General features: G+C 39.3%; 1 protein-coding gene across 1 annotated transcript; it reads right to left on the bottom strand.

Moving 5' to 3' along the window:
• Window positions 1-5,689: 5,689 nt before the first annotated feature.
• LOC132605897 (monolignol oxidoreductase AtBBE-like 15) lies at window positions 5,690-7,602 on the bottom strand. The gene has a single exon (XM_060319168.1). The coding sequence runs from the start codon at window positions 7,491-7,493 to the stop codon at window positions 5,838-5,840; it is 1,656 nt and encodes a 551-aa protein (XP_060175151.1). The 5' UTR covers window positions 7,494-7,602; the 3' UTR covers window positions 5,690-5,837.
• Between the last annotated feature and the right edge of the window lie 17,563 nt (window positions 7,603-25,165).

Raw genomic sequence — 25,165 nt, 5'->3', positions numbered from 1 at the left:
ACTATCACAACTAGTTTGCAAAACACACCGCAACTATCCGTTGTTCACTTTTTCTACCTAAACTATCACCAACTAGTTTGCAAAATATACCTTTATTCACTTTTCACTTTTTCAACCTAAACTATCACCAACTAGTTTGCAAAACACACCTTTATTCACTTTTAATGAGGTGTGTTTTGCAAACTAGTTGGTGATAGTTCAAGTAGGAAAAGTGAACAACAGATAGTTGAGGTGTGTTTTGCAAACTAGTTGTGATAATTTAGGTATGAAACTCTCACACCTAATAGTTCAGATAGGAAACTCAAAAAAAAGTGAGACTTGAGGCGTGTTTTTAACCATTATCTCTTTATAAAACTTACTTACTCATCGTATGCAATTTATAATTCACTATCAGCTAGGAATTCGATTTAGTCAACTCATGAAAAAGAAAAGATTGGTTTAAGAATGACACAAAATTGTCTTATTTTGAAGGGGAGTATGAGAAAGTCAAAAGTCACTGTTATGACTTTTTGGTCGGATGAAATCATATCATGAAATGAGATGAAAATTAGCTTGTAGGGGTGTAGCTGTTAGGATTTAAATCCCAAATCCGACCTTTGTAAGCAGGTTCCCAGGAAAGATTGGAGGGTCACAGCTGGACCACTTAAATACCAACCTCCTTAGACAGAACCTACTTACGCCGTGATGTAAGCGAAGAATAAATAGCACACACAGATTTATAGTGGTTCACCCTCAATGTGAGAGCTACGTCCACGTTGCTGCTGCAGATCTTATTAAAGAAGAAATATTACAAGTGTTTACAACACTCAACCTCACAACCCCAATCCCAATTACACTCAAGAATTTTACCACAGAAAATTCTCTCAAAGACCTTCTCTTACTTAGGCCTTTCACTAAGAGTATTTCTCTTAGATTTTTTCTCTCTTGGGATGTGTATAGCAAATGATCTTAATGATATCTTACAAATGAACCATAAGCTACCTATTTATAGGAATGAATTTCCTATGATGAGGTAAGCGCTTACATCACGACTATTATGAGGTAAGCGCTTACATCACGACTATGTGAACAAAAGAATTGACTTGTTTGGCCAATTCCACACCTAACAAATCTCCCACTTGAAGACTAATTTTAATTTGTCTTCACACTTTGATCGATGCAGCAGCTCTTTCCTACTTTCATACTTCGTGCAGGCCAACTGAAGTTGAGCATAGCTTCAGTTTGTCTATCGTCACTGCCTTTGTCAGCATGTCTGCTGGATTTTGACTCCCTGCGATCTTCTCAAGCACCAGCGCTCCATCTTCCAAAGCTGATCTAATGAAATGGTACCGGAGTTGTATGTGCTTCGTTCGAGCATGGTAAACCGGGTTCTTTGCCAAATGAATGGCGCTTTGGCTATCACAATATAACACACTTCCCTCGTGGTCCTGATCCAATTCCCGCAGAAAAGATTGTAGCCACATCATTTCCTTTGTGGCCTCCGTCACAGCAACGTACTCAGCCTCACAACTAGAGAGAGCTACTATCTTTTGCAACTTGGAAACCCAAGAGATTGCAGTACCTCCGAAGGTGTAAACATACCCGGATGTGCTCTTTCTGCTATCAATATCACCACCGTTGTCAGCATCAACATACCCTTGCAATCTTGTTTTTGATTTTCGGAAATACAGAGCTGAACTCGAGCTGCCTTTCAGATATCTGAATATCCACTTCACAGCCTCCCAGTGTTGCTTTCCCGGATTGCTCATAAATCGGCTGACAACTCCCACTGCATGTGCAATGTCTGGCCTTGTACATATCATTGCATACATAAGACTACCGATTGCAGATGCATAAGGTATCTTGTCCATCTGCTTCTTCTCATCCTCGGTTGTCGGCGACTGATCCTTTGACAACCGAAAGTGTCTAGCCAAGGGAGTTCTGACTGGCTTGGCATCATGCATGTTAAACCTTTTGATAACTTTCCTCACATATTCTTCTTGTGAGAGTTTGATGCCCTCCTTGCTTCGGTCGATTCTCATCCCAAGGATTTGCTTTGCAGCTCCCAAATCCTTCATTGCAAACTCTTCCGATAACCCTTTTTTCAACCGATCAATCTCCTGTAGGTTTGCTCCTACGATTAGCATGTCGTCGACATAGAGTAGCAGTATCATGTACGAGTCTTCAAATTTTTTGAAGTAACAGCAGTGATCTGCCTCGCACCTTGAAAAATCAGCTTTCTTCATAAAGCTGTCAAACTTTAAATACCACTGTCTTGGAGCCTGTTTTAGTCCGTACAGACTCTTTTGAAGTTTGCACACCAGATTCTCCTTTCCTTTGACTTTGAATCCCTCCGGCTGTCGCATGTAGATTTCCTCGTCTAGATCACCGTGAAGAAATGCAGTTTTCACGTCCATCTGTTGCAGATGTAGATTTTCCTTTGCTACCAGTCCAAGAACAGTTCTGATAGTCACCATCTTGACTACGGGAGAGAAGATCTCCGTATAGTCGATGCCTTCTTTCTGTTGAAATCCCTTTGCAACCAGCCTTGCTTTATAACGCTTGCTTCCATTGGGTTCTTCCTTTATCCGATAAACCCATTTGTTTTGCAATGCCTTTTTATCCTTTGGCAACTCGGATAATTCCCATGTATGATTTGCCGATAGTGAATCCATTTCATCCTTCATTGCCAGCTCCCACTTAGTCGATTTATCGACTTGCATTGCTTCTTCATAACATTCCGGCTCCCCTCTATCAGTGAGTAGAATGTAGTTGAGGGATGAAGAGTACCTGTGAAGCGGCTTCCTGATCCTGGATGATCTACGCAGCTCTGTGATTGGCGTCTGTTCATTTGTTTCAGAATCAGCACTTTCATCAGCACCTTCTCGGATTGTTTGTTCCTCTGCCTCGGTTGTACCTGGCTGCGGCTCAGGTGCCGGAAAGTCCCTCAAATCGACTATTTCCGATTCCTTGTCCTGACATTCTGAATTCTTTTGCAGCTTGTCTTTGTACAGTACCTCTTCGTTAAAGACAACATTCCTGCTTCGGATGATCTTCCGATTTTGTTCATCCCAAAATCGGTACCCAAGCTCGGTGTCACCATAGCCAATAAAGTAACACTTCTTTGATTTTGGATCAAGCTTGCTTCTAGCCGTATCATCATTATGAACATATGATAAGCAACCGAACACTTTCAGAAATGAAAGATTTACCTTCTTGCCACTCCAGACTTCTTCTGGAATTCTGAAATCCAAGGGAACTGACGGTCCTCGGTTAATTAAGAAGGCCGCGGTATTGACTGTATTTGCCCAGAATGTCTTGGGCAGTCCAGAGTGTATTCTCATACTCCGAGCACGCTCGTTCAACGTTCGGTTCATTCTTTCGGCTACTCCATTCTGTTGCGGCGTTCCAGGAATAGTCTTCATCATCTTGATCCCATTATCGGCACAGTACCGTTTGAAATCACCATCAGTGTATTCTCCGCCGTTGTCGGACCTCAAACACTTCAACTTGAGGTTTGTTTCATTCTCGACCATGGCTTTCCATCTTTTGAATACACTAAACACATCAGATTTATTTTTCATAAAATAAACCCATACCTTCCTGGTTGAATCATCAATGAAGGTCACGTAGTAGTGTGATCCTCCAAGAGAGGGGACAGTGGTAGGTCCCCACACGTCTGTGTGCACCAATTCCAGCTTCTCGACCTTCAACTCTCTGCCTGCATTTGAGAAGCTTACTCGCTTTTGTTTTCCGAGAATGCAGCTCTCACACGTATGAAGGTCCACCGTCTTCAGCTCCGGAATTAAGCCATTTGTCACCAACAGCTTCATCCCCTTCTGGCTGATATGCCCCAGCCGACAATGCCACAAATCTGTCTTCTTTGTGTTGTCAATCACAGCAACAGTATCACGACAGCTAGTCGTCATGTAGAGAGTGCCAATCTTCTTTCCTCGGCCAACTACCATAGCACCTTTCGCCACCTTCCAAGACCCATTACCAAAATTGAGATCATATCCCTCATCATCAAGCTGACCTAATGAGATCAGGTTTCGCATCAGCTTTGGAACATGTCTAACTTTTGTAATCTTCCACGACGATCCATTTGACATCTTCAAATTAATGTCTCCCGTGCCAACAACATCTAGCGGCTCTCCATCGGCTAAATAAACTTTGCCGAGATTCCCAGCCACGTAGTTTGTCATTATATCATGATGTGGGGTGGTATGAAAGGACGCTCCTGAGTCAAGCACCCAAGAGTCTATCGGGCTGTCAACCGATAGCAACAACGCATCGCCAATGTCTTCCGTAGCAGCGTTGATTCCAGCCCCCTTGTTGTCCTCCTTCTTTGGCGCCCTGCAGTTCTTCTTGAAGTGACCTGGTTTTCCACCGTTCCAACACTCAAATGTTCGTCCTGGTCTGGATTGACCCCTGCCATTCCTTGACTTCGATCTGCCCCTATTTCGGTTGTAGTTTCTGTCATAATTTCTGCTTCTGTTTTCAACATTAAAAGCAAAACTCGTCGATGCCTCTCCAGAATCTGTCCTGCGCACTTCCTCAGCAAGGGTATGATCCCTAACATCGTTGAACTTTAGTTTGTCACTGCCGACAGAATTACTAACCGCTGCTCTCATTGGCTCCCAGCTATTTGGTAGGGATGCCAACAAAATTAGAGCTTGCACTTCATCATCGAAGTCAATTTTTACCGATGACAATTGATTTACAATGGTATTGAATTCATTTACGTGTGCAGCAACATGAGCATTTTCCATCATCTTTAGATGAAATAGTTTCTTCATGAGAAATACCTTATTATTTGCCGAAGGTTTCTCATACATGTCAGACAATACCTTCATCATATCTGCAGTGGTCTTCTCCTTTGCCACATTGTGAGCAACGTTCTTTGACAGCGTCAGCCGAATGACTCCTAGAACTTGTCTGTCGAGGAGATCCCAATCTGCTTGCTTCATCTCCTCTGGTTTCGGACTCAGAGGTTCATGAAGCTTTTTGCCATATAAATAATCTTCAATTTGCATTCTCCAGAACGCAAAGTCTGTACCATCGAATTTACCGATGTCGTGCGTCGTTCCATCTTCGCCTCCCATCGTTTCTAAATCACAACACAACCTGTTGCTTTGATACCAGTTGTTAGGATTTAAATCCCAAATCCGACCTTTGTAAGCAGGTTCCCAGGAAAGATTGGAGGGTCACAGCTGGACCACTTAAATACCAACCTCCTTAGACAGAACCTACTTACGCTGTGATGTAAGCGAAGAATAAATAGCACACACAGATTTACAGTGGTTCACCCTCAATGTGAGAGCTACGTCCACGTTGCTGCTGCAGATCTTATTAAAGAAGAAATATTACAAGTGTTTACAACACTCAACCTCACAACCCCAATCCCAATTACACTCAAGAATTTTACCACAGAAAATTCTCTCAAAGACCTTCTCTTACTTAGGCCTTTCACTAAGAATATTTCTCTTAGATTTTTTCTCTCTTGGGATGTGTATAGCAAATGATCTTAATGATATCTTACAAATGAACCATAAGCTACCTATTTATAGGAATGAATTTCCTATGATGAGGTAAGCGCTTACATCACGACTATTATGAGGTAAGCGCTTACATCACGACTATGTGAACAAAAGAATTGACTTGTTTGGCCAATTCCACACCTAACAGTAGCAACTCATACGCAGGTCAATCTTTTCTCAAGATTATTAGTATTGTTTTTGAACAAGCAATCGAAAATGTTGATCATATCAATTCAAACTTCTACTACAATCCATTACAGGTCATGAAACCAAATGAAAAGCAAAAGCCAACTTATTTTTGCTTTTACCTGAAATCTTTCAACATGACATCAAACCAAAATCATTCTTCAGTGAACAAACTTTGTCAACTTTGAAGGGAAGGATTGGTAGACTCTGTTCATGCCAAAAGAAGTTATCAGGATCAACCTTAGTCTTCACCAGCACTAGCCTGTCATAATTGTTCTTGAAATACTTTTTCCCCCAAACACTAGCTTCCAAGAAACTTGGGTTGGCATTTTTGTTCATACCCAAATCAAGATCTCTATAATTCACATAAGCTTCTCTAGGAAACTTGGAAGCAAAAGTGCCCATGTACTCATAAAGCCTTCTGATCCAGTTGATATGTTTATCTGCAGATTCTCCAGCTGTCCAATTAGTTATGTACAATATCTTGCAGATGACCCCTTTTCTGTGTGGGAATGGAATTGAAGATTCTACTATTTTCCCCATCATTCCGCCATAGGGATTCCATATCAGCAAAGGTGAATCTTCTTGTAAGAACAACTTCCACATCCCTTCAAGTCCAGTTTCTGGAACTGGTTGACGGAGAAAATCCGATTTGCCCTTGTAGTATACTTTAGGGAACAATGACTTCCCTTGAAGTAGGAACTCAGGCCTGATGTTACTTGGATATCCAGCAATATAAATAACTGATTGAATCCAGCTCATTTCGACACAATCATTTCGTGTCAATCCCAATTCAGGGAAACTATGATTCATCACATCAAGAAGCCTATCAGTTTTGCCAAGAAACAATGCTTGGTAAGCTGTCTGCACTGTTTTCTTCCCCTTTGTTGAATTGGCTGGAGTTATGATGACTCTGATGAAGAGATCTTCATCAATCTTGTGTGCAACATGTTGCCATTTGTTTAGGACTTTTGTTGCACCAGTTTCCAGTGTCTTTGGAACTGTGAAAACTGTCACAGTTGATGGAACTGGAACAAGTCTAATTTTCCAAGCCAAAAGTACACCAAAACTGCCTCCTCCACCCCCTCTGATTGCCCAAAACAAGTCTTCCCCCATTAAGGATCTATCAAGAACTCTGCCACTGGCATCAACAATCTGAGCATCGACAACATTGTCAGCTGCAAGACCATATTTCCTCAACATAGGACCATAAGCTCCTCCAGTGATATGCCCACCAATTCCTAAGCTGGTGCATAGGCCAGCAGGGTAACCATGTGTCTTGCTTTTTTCTGAAATCCTATAGTATACTTCACCAACAGTCGCACCAGCTTGAACCCAAGCACTATTATCCTCAATGTCCACTTTAATAGCGCGAAGTTTAGCTAAGTCAAGCAAGATAAAGGGAACTGATATTGTCATTGCTGATGTATAAGATATGCCCTCAAAATCATGGCCTCCACTCCTAACTCTTAGCTGAATCTTTAGCTCTTTCGCGCAAATGACTGCTGCTTGGACATGGGACTCAATCAAAGCAGTGAAAATAAGCAGAGGTTTTTGTTGAGAAGGTGCCAACCATCTTAGATTTTCGGCAGTGGATTTAAGGACAGAGTTGAATGAAGTAGCATTGAAAGTAGGAGTGAAGAAAGCTGTGGAGAAAGGGATTGAATGGTCCGAATGGAGATTAATACACTGATAGAATTGATCTTGAATTGTATATGAAACAGCACATGAAGCTGAAAATAGGAATATGAATGAAAAAAGAATATTGATAGAGATTGAAGAAGCCATAGCCTCTCCTGTTTTCTTGCCTTATTCTGTTTTCAGCAAGTATGAAGGAGAGGCCTTATATTCAAACTCTTTATGTAACTTGCCCAAAATTATACTATTATTTTTCTTTGTAAAAAATATCATTTTGGTTGCTTAAAGACTTAAAATGTAGAGTCAACATCAGATAATGTGCTTTGATTTTTGCCAAATTTTATGATATAATATGAGAGAGGACTTCTATTATAAGGGATTTGGATGTTTATGAAAGAAGACTTGGAAAACATGGTATACTTATTTTACTTGCCTTCCAATTGCGTTGAAAGACAAAATTTTCGGACTTTTTGCTTTGAAGTGTTCAACCTAAAATATGAATCAAACATTAATAATTGAATTTGTAATATAGGACCAGGGGCAAGTGAATTGTTTTAACAGCAATTAACCTCTTGATAAATAGTGGAATAGAATAAGCAATAAAGAATATGTAAACGCTGAGTAAAGTAAGATAGAGAGTTCTGATTGGGAACTCCTCATTTAGCTGATGAACAACATAGCCTATTAAGAACACAATAGATTGTTACAACTTAAGAGCTTAAGCAGTAATAGTAGTTAAAATCGGGATGTGATCCCTCCAGTGAGTTTTCGTCCAGTATTTCTCGATACACACTTAGATGCAAGCCACATAAGCAATAAATGTTTAGTGCACTGGATTCACTTTGTATCATTTACTTTTTTTTTATTAATTGTTTTGCTAATTTTTTTACAAAACAATAAAAGAAATTCAGTGAACGATAACAATAATATTTTTTGTCCATTTGATAATGAAGCCGTTGCTGCTCTTGCAGTCTTCATTCGCCTAGCATTGTTTCAAGCCCGTCTTAAGTTGTAAAATTAAGTTTCATTGTTAGCTCAAACAAACGACAGTTTCTTTTTAGAATCTCCATGTACACGTACTACGTATCTTTATGCAGTGAGAATATCTCAACTTGAGAAAATTGGCTCATTTGTAATCGGATATTAGAAGAAATAAAATGGGTTAATTCTGGAAACTTCCATTGAATTAGAAAATTTTAATGCTTTGTGAATATCCAAAAAAAGAAGAAATGGGTTTGGCTATTTAAATGTCAATAGGTGAGACTAAGATGAGTTTCTTGCGGGTAAGAAAGATACTAGGTTGAAATTAAAGGACAAAATGAGTTGGAACGAAGATAAAGAAGAAAAGCTATGACGTCTGGAGGTACAGCAGTGTTCTTTTAGTTTTACATACGTATTATTTAGTTAACTATTTTAGTACCAAAATGTAGTTCTCATGGCCCCTTTTGTTGCATACACGCTTTGTCGTGTGATCAAAACGCGTATCTCATTTGACAGCAAATAAGAAAATGGATTTAGCTACGAACTTCGTCGCTAAATTGCTCATAGCTAAGATTTTTTATTTTTTTGATATTTCATTGCTAATCAATAGTTAAATAGTATTAGCGACGAATTTTACTATTTAACTTTTCTTCGATAGTTCATGTTTATTCCATAGGAAAAAGAGATCTAAGTTGTTTACGTGAAGGTAAAATTTTGTTATCGTTTTAAAACCCAAGATGTTGTATCCGATTCCATATTCACTGCAAAATTGTTTGTCCGTACGTCGTCTTTGATAATCTGACGTGCTTCTTCAATTTATTTTATTTTTAAACCTTCAATTACTGGCCAATTTCATTTATGATTATCGAACTTATTTATTAGTTCAAATAATAAACATATTTATATAAGATAAATTTTTAATTGATTTAAAGTCTGAAATAGTATTTCGAATAAAGAAAGATTGAGTAAGCAAACTATTAGTTTAATTTAATGTGCTAAATATTAGAAAAATAATTTAATTACGATTTTGTTCAATAGGTAGAGTAAAAAAGACAAACAACATTTGACTTTTACCTTTTCTTATAGGAAAAGAAAGCAAGTTTCTAAAAGCAATCAATCACAGTCTTTGAATCAAGTATGAATCATAAATAATCTAATTGATTTAGCTAATCTGATTTAGTCGATTAGCTAGAATTTAGTATCCAACAATATTACCCTTAAAAATAACATAACGTTTTATTATATTGAGTAGTAAGAGGGTTGTTAATTATGACTCACAGCTAAATAATGACTCGTCTTGAGAAATTGGCAAAATCATCTATAAATTGTTCTAGCCCAACATAATTTATGGTCCGCTTCAAGTTATACCTTATTCATTTATTTTAAAAAGAATATATATATATATATATATAATTTAATTACGATTTTGTTCAATAGGTAGAGTAAAAAAGACGAATAACATTTGACTTTTACCTTTTTCTTATAGGAAATGAAAGCAAGTTTCTAAAAGCAATCAATCATAGTCTTTGAATCAAGTATGAATCATAAATAATCTAATTGATTTAGCTAATCTGATTTAGTCGATTAGCTAGAATTTAGTATCCAACAATATTACCCTTAAAAATAACATAACGTTTTATTATATTGAGTAGTAAGAGGGTTGTTAATTATGACTCACAGCTAAATAATGACTCATCTTGAGAAATTGGCAAAATCATCTATAAATTGTTCTAGCCCAACATAATTTATGGTCCGCTTCAAGTTATACCTTATTCATTTATTTTAAAAAGAATGTATATATATATATATATGTCGACATTGAAAATAAAATTTCTCAAGTATGAAAAATAAACTGCAATCACAAAACAAATACTAAGAGAAGTGATTTTATTTACTAAGATTGTGAGTATAATTTTGTGTATTCTCTTTATTCTTCTCTTCTAAGTTTCCTTCTCAAACATGAGATGATTGGATGTATTTGATCGCCTAGAATGCGGGGCAACACTTTGATATATCGAGTATATTTAAGGGTGATTGCCTGTTGATCACTTCGGCTTTGAGAAAGACAATATTTGATGTCTTGAATTTTTTTTTTTTTTTTTAATGAATACCAAGAGTTTATAATATATTCAAGATGTGTTTTCAAGAAAATATGTACTCTTTTTCATAGGCGTGAGCTAGGTTTGGGGTAGAGTAACCTTCAAGAAACTCTGATGGACCTTAGGGTTTGAAGAACTATTATTAATTACATAGCTTATGTATTTTTTTAACAATTTGCCATGTTTAATCATGGACTTTTAACAATTTGACATATTTAATCATGGACGGAATAACGTGTGCCTATTCTTAATTTTGGTGTAGGACTTCTTCGTCTTCTTTTTTCCTTCCCCACTTCCAATTCCTTTTTTTGGTTTATAAATCCTTCTTACAATAGTTTTTTTCCGGACAAACTTTCTAATTAGATTGTAAGTCTAATAGAAATTATAGGAAGTGGAATTCAAGTTTTATTCAATGTCTCCAAAAGAAAATAAAATCATAGTAATTTTAAATTGATTTTGAAATCTTAAACATTAGAAAAATAATTAAATTAAAATAGTACATGACAATTTGTCTCTCAAATTATTATTTAATTATATTTTTAATATTTCACCTAACACTATCATAGGAGTCCTTCCAAAATAAAAACTGCATTTACGTAAACTCTTTCCATATTTGAATTACACTAAATTACTACTATCGTGTAATTATGATTTTGATTTCATTTTGGCTATTTGTTTGACAGGTCTGAGACATCATCAAAAATTTCTATATCATAGAACTTTGATCAAAATTCTATTACGACTTACGTACTATTAAAGTTCTCTTGCCGACAAATCTTGATCCTAACAAATTACTTAAAAAAAACAATTGTAGATTAGAAGTAGAACATATAAAAAACACGGTTTGATAACCCAGAAAAGAGAGTAAACAACTTATAAAAATTGTTTAATTGTAGAGAGCTTGTAGAAACATATTCCCAAATTAGTAAATAAAAATTAAATTCTTTTACACCTTCGTAGTATTTATAAAATGAACCATTTATTTAACTTCCACGTTTCAATTATATGACATTTTTTCGTTATATGACGGTGCAAATTAACTATGTGTGGAACCACTTTATTTTTATACAACTTTCAAATTTCTTGCAAACTTAGACTTTGATGTGATATTTTATTTATCAAACCAACTCTTCCATTCTCCAACATATAAAGTATACTTAATTTCTTCAATTTTACATTTATTTTTACCAAGATCATTAAATTGTATAAAATTAATTTATTATAATCTATAAAAATAGAATAATTCAAACCTACAACAAGTACTAACTATGTGCTTACTTATTCTCTGTAGATTTTCTTCATCTTTTGGTATTACCTGTCACGACCCATTTTGGCTAAGCCGTGCGAACACTTATCTTTCCCACCTCGGTAAGCGAACCCTCAACCCAATGAAAATAAAGACAAAAATAAATAACTCAATTAAGCGGAAGAGAATAATCACGTAAGTCTCACGATATAATATAGAAACAAGTGCGGAAATAAGAAATACCCCTAGGGTCTGGTCTAAGCCATACAAGAGCATCTAAATGGAAATATACAAGTTTGAAATATAATAATACATCAAAATCTGTCTATGTCTCATAATGGAAAAATAAGACATAATAAGAGGAGTCTTCAAGGCAGCGGATGTCTCGTGCTCACCATGGAAACTCGAAGCTGTACTGATGGCGACTATCAGCCACGGAAGATGGAAGCAGACCCAACCTGGAACTTTGCATTCATAAAAGAATGCAGCAAGTGCAGGTCAGTACAAAATCACAGTACTGGTAGGTATCATCGGCCGACTAAGTATAACTAACATAATTCAGACAATAAAGCAGGATAGGCAGATAAATCAAAAAGTATAAATCAAACACAAACCAGAACCAAGTATTCGTCATCGCCTAGGTTAAAGCATCTAAACCCAAGTGTAGCAAGTCTCAATATATCCAATCTGAAATCAACAACACAAGTAAATCACCAGATCATCACAATATAAGCCAAAAATGTAATGCAATGCAATGATGTAAGAATGCCAATGCAATGCAGTGTACACATGTACTCCGGACGGAAGTGTCGACATCCCGGTTCCATGTACTCACTCATCCATGATTCCGGGACAATCATCGGATATCGTACTCTCACATCACACAATCCACGATTCCGGGACAACCATCGAACATCGGACTACTCACATCACTCGCACACAATCCACGATTTTGGGACAACCATCGGACATCGGACTACTCACATCACTCTCATGCGAACTGAGCTCAGCTCATCACAGTGTTTCATCAAGTATCAACAATGTACCAATAATATATCATGAGAGATGTGAATGCGTGCGATGTATCAGTCAACATGAATAATCAGATCAATATCACAAGTACCAAACATAGGTACGCCAACAATATTATGAAAGACTACACAAGTAATATAAAAACACTATTCCCAAAATCAAATGCCAACAAGTGGGGCACCACAATATCATGAACAAATATCTCAATAACCTCCAATATCCACTATCACCATGCGGCATCAAGCCCACAACAATAGGACAAATCAATCACAATACAACGGGGTGGCTAACCCTAATCACACAACAAGGTCCAACCTAATACAATATCGGACCCAACTTTATACCCGAAGGTTTACATGCTTTCTCCGTCAATATAATCTAAATATATGTTTCGCTACACGAAGTCTCACCAAGGGTAAACCATAACCTACCTGGATGGCCGAACAGCAAATACCAATAATCACTCATTCGCTTTCCCCTTCCAAAGAGCCTCAAGATCAACAAAGTCTAGGCATATTCGAAATCTAGATCTGAAATCATGAAGATCGATACCTATATTGCTATCATTCAATTTAGGTCAAAACCGACCCTAGAATTTGGGGAAACCAGGCCTACAAGGTCAAAATGGGAAATTCGGGAATAAAATATCAAATTAAGCACCAGGTGATCAAAACCCAACAACTAATCGCTAAATTAACTCAAGGATTCACCTAATTTAGAATTTCAAGTAAAACCCCCAATTTTGGGAGCCTAACTCTTAGATTCAAGAATTCAACACTAATAATGACAGATATATGATTAACAACCCTAGATATATCATAATCTAGCATAAACCCAATCAATTTCATCATTAGTAAGCCGAGATATAAAATCCATCAAAACCCCTTTTTAATCTTCCATTACTAAGGGACTAACAAGGAAAGAGAAATTCTAAGATGATTAGGAACAATGAAATAGCAAGAGGGTTAGGAGAACTTACCACCAAGAATCTTCACCAATAATCCCCAAGAATAGTTCCAAGAGCTCAAATTTCGGAATGATATTAAATGATAGACTAAGGGCTTTTAACACCCCATTTAATGAACTCACTGTCCGTCACCCGCTTCCGCGACGCTAAGGCCGCTCCAGCGGTCATGCCCGAATGGCAAGGAGTGCTCCAGCGGCAGGATGACCGCTCCAGAGGTACCGCTGTAGCCATGCTGGTGCCGCCAAAGCGAGCATCAGACACTAGAAACTTCCCAAGTTTTCACACTTTAACTCGAATTTCTGACTCATTCCCGAGGCCATTTGCTGACGAACTACATACACAAACACACATAAAAACACGCTATGAATGTGCTCGTGGCCTCATAATTTCCAACGGAGCTCTCGTTGACCCTGTCAACCCCCGATACCTCAATTCCAATTTCCCAATCCAAGTCCCAAAATGCATCTGAGTGCATTAGGAACCGAACCAGATATACACACAAGTTCTAAATGACCATCCGGACCTCTCGGAATCGACGGATTCTCGAATAAGCTCTATTTACCTAAAAGTCAACTTTGAGTCAACTCGTTTTTGCTTAAAGTCTAAATTTCATATATAGTCGCCCGAATCAAATCTAGACACCTCGGGAAGCATGTCAACGATCCATTTGGATCAAAAGTGAGCTAACTAAGCTCGAAAAGAGACAAAAATACCGAAAAGACTATAATGACCAAACGGGTCGTTACATCAGATACCAATTAAACCATCACTCATCCTCGAGAGTAGAAAGGAAAAAAATGGGGAAATACCTGAATCAGCGAACAACTGAGGATATCGACTACGCATGTCGGACTCAGTGTCCCAAGTAGCCTCCTCAACAGGACAATGCTTCCATTGCACCTTCACAGAAGCAATCTCCTTCGACCTCAACTTCCGAACATGCCTATCCAATATCGCAATAGGCTTCTCCTTATAGGTCAAATTCTCATAAAAAAGTAATGAATCCCAACGAACAATGTAGGTACCGTCAGCATGGTATTTCTTCAGCATCGAAACATGGAAAATCGGATGAACTCTCGCCAAGCCTAGTGGCAATGCCAACTCATAAGCTACATCACCCACACGGTCAACAATCTCAAATGGACCACTATAACTGGGGCTCAACTTGCCCCTCTTCCCGAACCTCATAACACCTTTCATGGATGAAATATTCAATAGAACATGGTCATCAATAGCAAACTCTAGATCTCGGACCTTCCGGCCCGCATACATCTTCTGCCAACTCTGAGTTGCCAAAAGCTTTGCCTGAATAACTCTTACTCTATTAAAGGACTCTCTCAACAGATCAGTACTCCACGGTCGAGCCTCGAACCCATCAAACCAGCCAATTGGAGATCTACATCTCCTACCATATAAAGCCTCAAAAGATGCCATGCTAACACTCGAATGATAACTGTTATTGTACACAAACTCTGCCAATGGTAAGTGTTGATCCCAATGATCACCAAAATCATTAACACACACTCTCAACATGTCCTCGAGCACCTGAATGGTTCACTCGGATTGGCCATCAGTCTGGTGATGAAAAGCTATACTGAGATCCAATCGGGTACTCAACTTCTCATAAAAAGCCCTCCAAAATTGGGAAGTGAAGATAGTACCCCGATCAGATACGATAGCAATAGGAACCCCATTCAATCTTATAATATCCCGAGTGTACAACTTGGCTAACTTCTCCGCGGTATAGGAAACCTGAACTGGAACAAAGTGAGCGGACTTATTCAACCGTTCAACTATCACCCAAATAGAGTCAAACTTGCCTAGGGTCGTCGGAAGACCCACAACAAAATCCATGGCAATCCTCTCCCATTTCCACTTGGGAATAGACATCCTCTGAAGCACACAGCCGGGTCACTGGTGCTCATACTTTACCTGTTGACAATTCCCACACTTAGCCACAAAATTAACTATATCCCTCTTCATTCGACGCCACCAATAGTGCTATCTCAAATCACGGTACATCTTAGTCTCCCCCGGATGAATGGAATAGCGAGAACTATGAGCCTCAGACATGATCAGCTGAATTAAATCTCCAACACGAGGGACACACACGTGTCCCTTAATCCTCAAATGCCCTCAGAATCAATCATGGCCTCCTTGGCCTCACCCCTCAAAACTCTATCTCGAATCTTGCTCAACTAAACATCCACAAACTGATGAGTCCTGATCTGATCCAATAAAGATGACCTGGCCTCTACACAAGCCAAAATCCTACTTGGGGCTGAAATATCGAGGAGAACGAGACTGTTGGCCAGAGTCTGAACCTCTATGGCCGATAGATGCTCGAAAACAATCAAACGAGCTAAACTCCCCATACTCACTGCCTTGCGCTCAAGGCATCAGCCACAACATTGGCTTTCCCGGGATGATAAAGAATAGAGATATCATAGTCCTTGAGGAGCTTCATCCATCGGCTGCCTGGAATTAAGATCTCTCTGTGTAAACATATGCTGAAGATTACGGTGATCGGTGACAACCTCACAATGTACACCATACAAATAATGCCTCCAAATCTTCAAGGCGAAGACCACAGCCAACAACTCCAAATCATGGGTAGGGTAATTCTTGTCATAAATCTTTAACTGATGGGAAGCATAAGCTATCACTCTACCCTCCCGCATCAAAACATCACCCAAACCCATACGAGAGGCATCACAATAGATCGCGAAATCCTTACCCTCTACTGGTAATGCTAAGATCGGGGCTGAAGTCAAAAGAAGCTTGAGCTTTTGAAAGCTCTCCTCACAATCATCGGACCACTGGAAGGGAACATCCTTTTGAGCCAATCTAGTCAAGGATGAAGTAATAACATCAAAACCCTTCATAAAGCGCCGGTAATAGCTGGGCAAACCTCACAAACTACGAACCTCAGTAACAGTAGTAGGCCTCGCCAAACCTCTCACAGCCTCAAGCTTCTGTGGGTCAACCATAATCTCATCTTTAGACATAACATGGCCCAAGAATGCTACGGAATCCAACCAAAACTCACACTTCGAAAACTTAGCAAATAAGTTATGCTTCTTCAACAATCCAAGAACAGTACGAAGATGGCTCTCATGCTCATCTATACTCTTGGAATACACGAAGATATCATCAATAAACATGATCACGAAGGAGTCAAGGAATGGCCCAAAGATGCCATTCATTAAAGTCATAAATACAGCCGAGGCATTAGTAAGCCCAAAATACATCACCAGAAACTCATAGTGGCCATACCTCGTCCGAAAGACTGTCTTCGGAATATCCTCCGCGCTGATCCTCAACTGGTGGTAGCTTGAACGCAAGTCGATCTTTGAAAACACTGAAGCACCCTAAAGCTGGTCAAATAGATCATTAATACGAGGCATAGGGCACTTGTTTCGAATAGTAACCTTGTTCAGCTGGCGATAATCAATGCACATCCTCATGGTCTCATCTTTCTTCTTCACAAATAACACAGGAGAGATACTCGGTCTAATGAACCCCTTACTCAATAAGTCCTGTAACTACTTCTTAGACTCTCTCAACTCGGTAGGTACCATTCGATATGGCGGAATAAAAATAGGGCGAGTGTCCGGATCCAAGTCAATGCCGAAGTCAATGTCGCGATTGGGTGGCATACCGGCAGATCCGACGGAATACCATTGCGAACTCACTCACAATAGGAATGGACTCAAGGGGTGGATATGAAACAGTCATGTCACGCACATAAGCCAAATAGGCTAAACAACCCTTATTTACTAACCTCTTCGCCGGAAGGAAGGAAATCATCTTTTTCGGAGCGGGAATAAGAGTACCCCTCCACTCAAACCTAGGAATGTCGGACATGGCTAAAGTAAATGTCTTGGCGTGACAGTCCAAGATCGCGTGATAAGGAGAAAGACAGGACATACCCAAGATAACATCAAAGTCCACCATATCAAGAATCATCAAATCTACCCAAGTGTCATACCCTATAAAAGTAACCAAACATGACCGATAAACTCGATCCACAACAACAGAATCTCCAACTGGAGTAAACACATGAACATGTATATCTATGTTATCACAATGAAAATCCCAACCAACGGCATGATATACAGACACATACGAATAAGTGGATCCTGGATCAAACAATACAGATGCTGCTCTATGACGGACATAAATGGTACCTGAAATCACAGCATCTGAGGCCTCTGCCTCGGGCCTACCCGGAAATAAGTAACAATAGGCCCCACCATATACAGTCTGAGATCACCCTCTCACACTCTGGGAACCACTTCTAACTGCCTAGGATCCACTTCTAGAACCATGAGAACCGCCGCGGCCTGACTGAGCACCGCCCCTCTGAGAAGCACCACCTCGACCACCAGATGATGTCGGAGTCCTCGATGGCTAATAATCCTGCCTGGGTCGGGGACATCTCTTAGCAACATGCCTAACCTCTCCATAAGAATAACAGGTTAGAGAAGTCGGAGGCTGAATAACTGAAACTGAGGACTCAGATGAAACAACCCCGCCTACCGGTCGAGAAAATGAACTCTCGAGAGCTCTTTGTTTGGGTGGCTCACTGAGGGAAGCCTGGAAAGCTGAATGCATAGGGCGGCCGGAATATGGCTGCTACAGCCTAGATGACTGATCGGCGCCCCTCAAACTATAACTACCATAACTCCCAATCTGACGTGGTCTCTTGTAATCACCACCAAATTCACGGGCCTTAGCGCCCTCATCCATAGAAGCATGCTCGATGATGGACTGGAAGGAAGCCCCCATGGCTTCCATCTGAAGGCAAGGAATCTGAAGAGAACCGACTAGCCCACCAACAAAATATTGATCCTGTCAGCCTCAGTGGGGATCAAAGGAGTGGAATAACGGGCCAGATACAAAAAACGGTCACACAGGCCTCCACAGACCTACCTCTCTGCTCAAGATGTATAAACTCCTCCCTACGTGCCTCTCTCAAAGATCGGGGCACATACTTCTCAAGGAAGGGCTGGTAGAATTGAGTCCAAGTTAGGGGAAGGGAACCCTCGGGTCTGCAAACAACATAATACCTCCACCAAGTCTTTGCGTCGCCGCGAACCTGGTAGGACACATAGTGAACTCCATGGGTCTCCACGATCCCCATCCTATGCAGCAACTCATGCATATCCAGGATAGTATAAGAGCCCTCAGAAGAAGTACTCGAAAATCTCGGCGGTTCTAAATTCCCGAATCTCCCAATAAGATCCTGATCAGACACGGTCATAATAGCACCCTCCATGGGCCTAAGATCATCACTAGAAGCCCGGAAGCTTAAGAGGAAATGAAAGAGGAGCCCTTTTTTTGGGGAAAGGATAGTGGGTAGGGCTTATCTTTCCTTTTAGAAGCGGGTACCACATCAATACAGGGAGCCATAGCTGCAGCGGGGTGTGCTACTCGAGTAGGTCTCTACTCAAGGGTCTGCACCCCAACTCTGGTCTATGAACCTCCGCCAAGAGTAGTAACCCCAGTGGCAGCCTGCTGGGCATCTAGATGAAGTAAGACTCTGGCCATAGTATCATGCATAGCCTGACCAAAAGTAACCTCGGGCTGTGTCCGTGCTAGGGCCACTCCATCCTCTGCGGCCTGGTCTCGATCCTGCGGATCCTCAGGCTGTGGAGACGAAGATCTCTCGCGCCGTTGTCCTACCGCAGGAGCCCTGCCCCTGGTTGGGGCAGCCCCATGGCCTCTAACTCTGCCGCGCCCTCTGGCTGTTGCTCGCCCTCTAGTGCCAACCATAGCTACGGGCTCTATCACCTGACCTTGCAATATACTAGCTCAAGTCCTTACCATCTATGAGAGAATAGATAAAAGTCAGATACCAATTAGAATAAAGTAGCACGAAAGAATGAAAGGTAGTGAGATTTCCTAAATGTCTTATAACCTCTCGCAGATAAGTACGGAGCTCATCGTACCGATCTACGAGACTCTAACTAGACACGCTCTTGTATTATATACCGGGTAACCTAAGGCTCTGATACTAACTTGTCACAACCCATTTTGGCTAAGCCGTGCGGGCACTTACCTTTTTCACCACGGTAAACGATCCCTCAATCCAACAAAAATAAAGACAAAAATAAATAACTTAATTAAGCAGAAGAAAATAATCATGTAAGTCTCACGATATAATATAGAAGCAAGTGCGGAAATAAGAAATATCCCCCAGGGTCTCGTCTAAGCCATACAAGAGCATCTGAATAGAAATATAAATGTCTGGAATATAATAATACATCAAATCTGTCTATGTCTTAGAAGGGCAAAACAAGACATAATAAGAGGAGTCTTCAAGGCAGCGGACGTCTCGTGCTCACCCTGGAAACTCGAAGCTGTACTGATGGTGACTATCAGCCACAGAAGATGGAAGCAGACCCAACCTGGAACTTTGCATTCATAAAAGAATGCAGCAAGTGCAGGTCAGTATGAAACCACAGTACTGGTAGATATCATCGGCCGACTAAGTATAGCTAACATAATTCAAACAATAAAGCAGGATAGACAAATAAGACAACAAGTATAAGTCAAACACAAACCAAAACCAAGTATCTGTCATCACCTAGGTTGAAGCATCTAAATCCAAGTGTATCAATTCTCAATATATCCAATCCGAAATCAACAACACAAGTAAATCACTAGATCATCACAATATAATCCAAAAATGCAATGCAATGCAGTGTACACATGTACTTTGGACGGAAGTATCGACGTCCCGGAAGCACAACCCATGGGGGACCCGCAAAATCCATGTACCCACTCATCCACGATTTCAATACAATCATCAAACATCGGACTCTCACATCACACAATCCACGATTTCGGGACAATCATCGAACATCACACTACTTACATCACTTGCACACAATCCACAATTCCGGGACAACCATCGGACATCAGACTACTCACATCACTCTCATGCAAACTGAGCTCAGCTCATCACAGTGTTTCATCAAGTATCAACAATATATTATAAGAGACGTGAATGCGTGCGATGTATCAGTCAACGTGAATAATCATATCAATATCACAAGTACCAAACATGGGTACGCTTGCAATATCATGAAAGACTACACAAGTTATATAAAGACACTATTTTCGAAATCAAATGCCAACAAGTAAGGCACAACAATATCATGAACAAGATATCTCAACAACCTCCAATATCCACTATCACTATGCGGCATCAAACCCACAACAATAAGACAAATCAATCACAACACAATGGGGTGGCTAACCCCAATCACATAATAGGGTCTAACCTAATACACTATCCGACCCTACTTCAAGGTTTACATGCTTTCTCTGTCAATATAATCTAAATATATGCTTCGCTACACGAAGTCTCACCAAGGGTAAGTCATAACATACTTGGATGGCCGAGCAACAAACACCAACAATCACTCCTTCGCTTTCCCCTTCCGCTGAGCCTCAAGATCAATAAAGTCTAGGCATATTCGAAATCCAGATTAGAAATCATGAAGATCAGTACCTATATTGCTATCATTCAATTTAGATCAAAACCAACCCTAGGATTTGGGGAAACGGGGCCCACAAGGTCAAAACGGGAAATTCGGGAGTAAAATATCAAGTTAAGCACCAGGTGATCAAAACCAACAATTAATCACTAAATTAACTCAAGGATTCACCTAATTTAGAATTTCAAGTAAAATCCCCAATTTTGGGAGCCTAACTCTTAGATTCAAGAATTCAACACTAATAATGACAGATATATGATTAACAACCCTAGATATATCATAATCTAGCATAAACCCAAGCAATTTCATCATTAATCAGCCGAGATATAAAGTCCATCAAAACCCCTTTTTAATCTTCCATTACTAAGGGACTAACAAGGAAAGAGAAATTCTAAGATGATTAGGAACAATGAAATAGCAAGAGGGTTAGGAGAACTTACCACCAAGAATCTTCACCAATAATCCCCAAGAATAGTTCCAAGAGCTCAAATTTCGGATTGATATTAAATGATAGACTAAGGGCTTTTAACACCCCATTTAATGAACTCACTGTCCGTCACTCGCTTCCGCGACGCTAAGGCCGCTCCAGCGGTCATGCCCAAATGGCAAGGACTGCTCCAGCGGCAGGGTGACCGCTTCAGCAGTACCGCTGTCGCGATGCTGGTGCCGCCATAGCGGGCACCAGACACCAGAAACTTCCCAAATTTTCACACTTCAACTCGAATTTCCGACTCATTCCCGAGGCTATATGCTCACGAACCACATACACAGACACATATAAAAACACACTACGAATGCGCTCGTGGCCTCAAAATTCCCAACGGAGGTCTCGTTGACCGTGTCAACCCCTGATGCCTCAATTCCAATTTCCCAACCCAAGTCTCGAAATGCATCCGAGTGAATTAGGAACCGAACCAGATATACACACAAGTTTTAAATGACCATCCTGACCTCTCGGAATCGACGAATTCCCGAAAAAGCTCTGTTTACCTAAAAGAGTTCAAATTTTGGAATGATATTAAATGATAGACTAAGAGATTTTAACACCCCATTTAATTAACTCACTGCTCGTCACCCGTTTTCGCGACGCTATGGCCACTCCAGCGATGCCATGACCGCTACAGCCGTCATGCCCAAATGGCAATGAGTGTTCCAGTGGCAGGGTGACTGCTTCAGCGGTACTGTTGCCGTGATGCTGGTGCCGCCAAGCGTGCACCAGACACCAAAAACTTCCCAAGTTTTCACACTTCAACTCAAATTTTCGATTCATTCCTGAGGCCATCTGCTCATGAACCACATATACAGACACACATAAAAACACGCTATGAATGCGCTCGTGGACTTGAAATTCCCAACGAAGGTCTCGTTGACCGAGTTAACCCCCGATACCTCAATTCCGATTTCCCAACCCAAATCCCAAAATGCATCCGGGTGCATTAGGAACGGAACCAAATAAACACACAAGTTCTAAATGATCATTTGGACCTCTCAGAATCGACGGATTCCCCAAAAAGGTCCTCCAAAAGTCAACTTTGAGTCAATTCTTTTTTGCTTAAAGTCCATATTTCATAAAAAGTCGCCCAAATCAAATCTAGACACCTCGGGAAAAGTGTCAACGGTCCCCTTGGGTCAAAAGTGAGCTAATAAAGCTCGGAAAGGGGCGAAAATGCCAGAAAGACTATATTGGTCGTTACATCACCTATCTTTTATCAAATTGTTTGTTACATAATTCGAATAAGAAAATAATTCATACAAGATATTTAATAATAGGATATGTTCTGTTTCATTAATACATTCTTTTAGATTGTCTTGTATTTCCTTGCATTACTTCCCTTATTACAACAGAAAAGGGAGAAAAAAATTATATCTCTTAGACAACAAACTTTTGTTGGAAAATATCAAAACTAATGATATCAAAGTGAAATCAATGCAAAACCCTGCAAAACTTTGGAATAAATTCGTAAATATTGTTTGGTACCTGGAAAGTTAAAAATAATTCATCTCTGCATTCAATAATCTTCCTTTTGTTATTTAGTTTATGGTCAATTGATAATTGGATGCCCCAAAAAACCTTCTGCGGACATGCTTATGAATTACAACATATAAATAGGAGAATAAAATACGTTCTCAAAATATAAACACAAAGTTTTGCATCTAATGCTTTCAGAAAAGAAAAAAAAAGAGTACTTTGCTAACCATAGTGAAAGAGTAGATGCAGAACACCAGAGGTACTCGAATTACATGAATATTAAGACAATTAACATTGATGATCTTATATATAATTACGTTACATATGTCAAATAAAGAAAGGATTCTATATAAGGTAAAATACAAATTTTACCTTCTACAAAAACTGCCATACGTGATATTTGGGGGGGGGGGGGGGGGGGGAGGGGGGGGGGATTAGGTTTACATTACAAAGAAGGAAAGATTTTACTAACCAAATTTTAGTTTGGTTAAAAGTCTAAATATTTAGAAAATAATTAAATAATTATTTTAAAATGTTAGCAAAATATTAAATGACTATTTTGTCTATTATAGAATCTTTTAATGAAGGGCGAAAAGTTCAATCAACATGTCAAAAGCCCTTCGTGCTTTTAATATAGTATAAATTAAAAGTAGTAACGAATGAAAATGAATCCTAATTAAACTTTTATTGCTTTCGTGGCTTGCATCTAAGTGTGTATTGATAAATACTGGACGAAAACTCAGTGGAGGGGATCCCATCCCATTAAAATCATATGAATACAAGTGAGGGAAACGGGTTATATGTATAGTACAACCCTAAAGTATCGGCTCCCTAATATCACGTTGTTCACTATGATCATTATCTGCATGTTCCGTACGTAACCCATGTTGATTTGTACCGCCATAGAGGATCACAGATACTCCGATGTCAGCTGGACTAGGGGACCTATACTTTCTAGGCATTGATGCCTAACCGAACACTTGACTTCGGATAAGGCTGTCTGATCATCCTTGTGCGATGAATTCGGGGTGAGATGACGGTGGATTCGGAGCAGGCTTCCTAGGTAATCCCTTTATTTTCGTCTGAAATAAACCTTGCTAACTTAAAGCTGACTGGACTAACACTGCCACGTGCCGGCTTCTGAGTTGTCCATGTATCATATCCTTAATTATGTCATGAATACATAAATAATTGCAAAGTCTTGCATTTCTTCCTTCCTAGGTTTTTGTATGACTTAACTTTTGTGCACCGACTGCGCAAAAAATATTTATATAATCAAATCATATATTAGGTAACTATAAATAAATTCTCATACCCATTAATTGGTTGTATGGTAAAGATATAACCAATTTATTATCATAAATTCTAATTTGATTATAATAGGGTGAAAATTTTTGCTTTAAAAATCAAACTCCCCTCTCAACTTTGAACAATAGTCATTCTCCCCCTTTTATCCGAATTAACTTTTTAAAATTCCTATTTTACCATTACATTATCAACTTGTCTTTTTTTTCTTTTTTTCATGATATTTTTTTATCTCCTTAATCTATGTAACAAATTTTCAATAAGAAAATAAATATTATTTTCAAGGCGGAAAAAGAAATACTAATTGAGTACGTAACTTAATATCGTTCTATAATGAAATAAATGAAAAGAATAAGAACTTTTTTTATAAATAATTATCAAAACTCCAATATATGTACTTATACAAGTAAAAATACAACGACAACATATCCGGTATAATCCCACAAGTGAGGTCTAGGGAGGGTAGAGTGTACACAGACCTTACCTCTACTTACCTTGAGAGGTAGAGAGGATGTTTCCGACGGACCCTCGGCTCAAGAAAAGCAACTCCAAATAAAAATAAATTTATAAATATATTTCAATGGATGTAAACAAAATAATGAATAAAAATAGAGGTATATTCTATAAGAAATTCCAAAAAGATTAGCTATTTATATTGCAAATAAATTTAAATTATTATTTAAAAATATTCAATTAATGACAACCAAACTCGTTT

This window comes from Lycium barbarum, chromosome 8, assembly GCF_019175385.1.
Source record: "Lycium barbarum isolate Lr01 chromosome 8, ASM1917538v2, whole genome shotgun sequence".
Lineage (NCBI taxonomy): Eukaryota > Viridiplantae > Streptophyta > Magnoliopsida > Solanales > Solanaceae > Lycium > Lycium barbarum.
The sequence above is the reverse complement of the archived record's forward strand: the minus strand, read 5'-3'. Positions and strand labels throughout refer to the sequence as shown.

Bases quoted from the DNA above. Each gene is read 5' to 3' on its own strand.
- LOC132605897 (XM_060319168.1), bottom strand. From the start codon at position 7,493: ATGGCTTCTTCAATCTCTATCAATATTCTTTTTTCATTCATATTCCTA.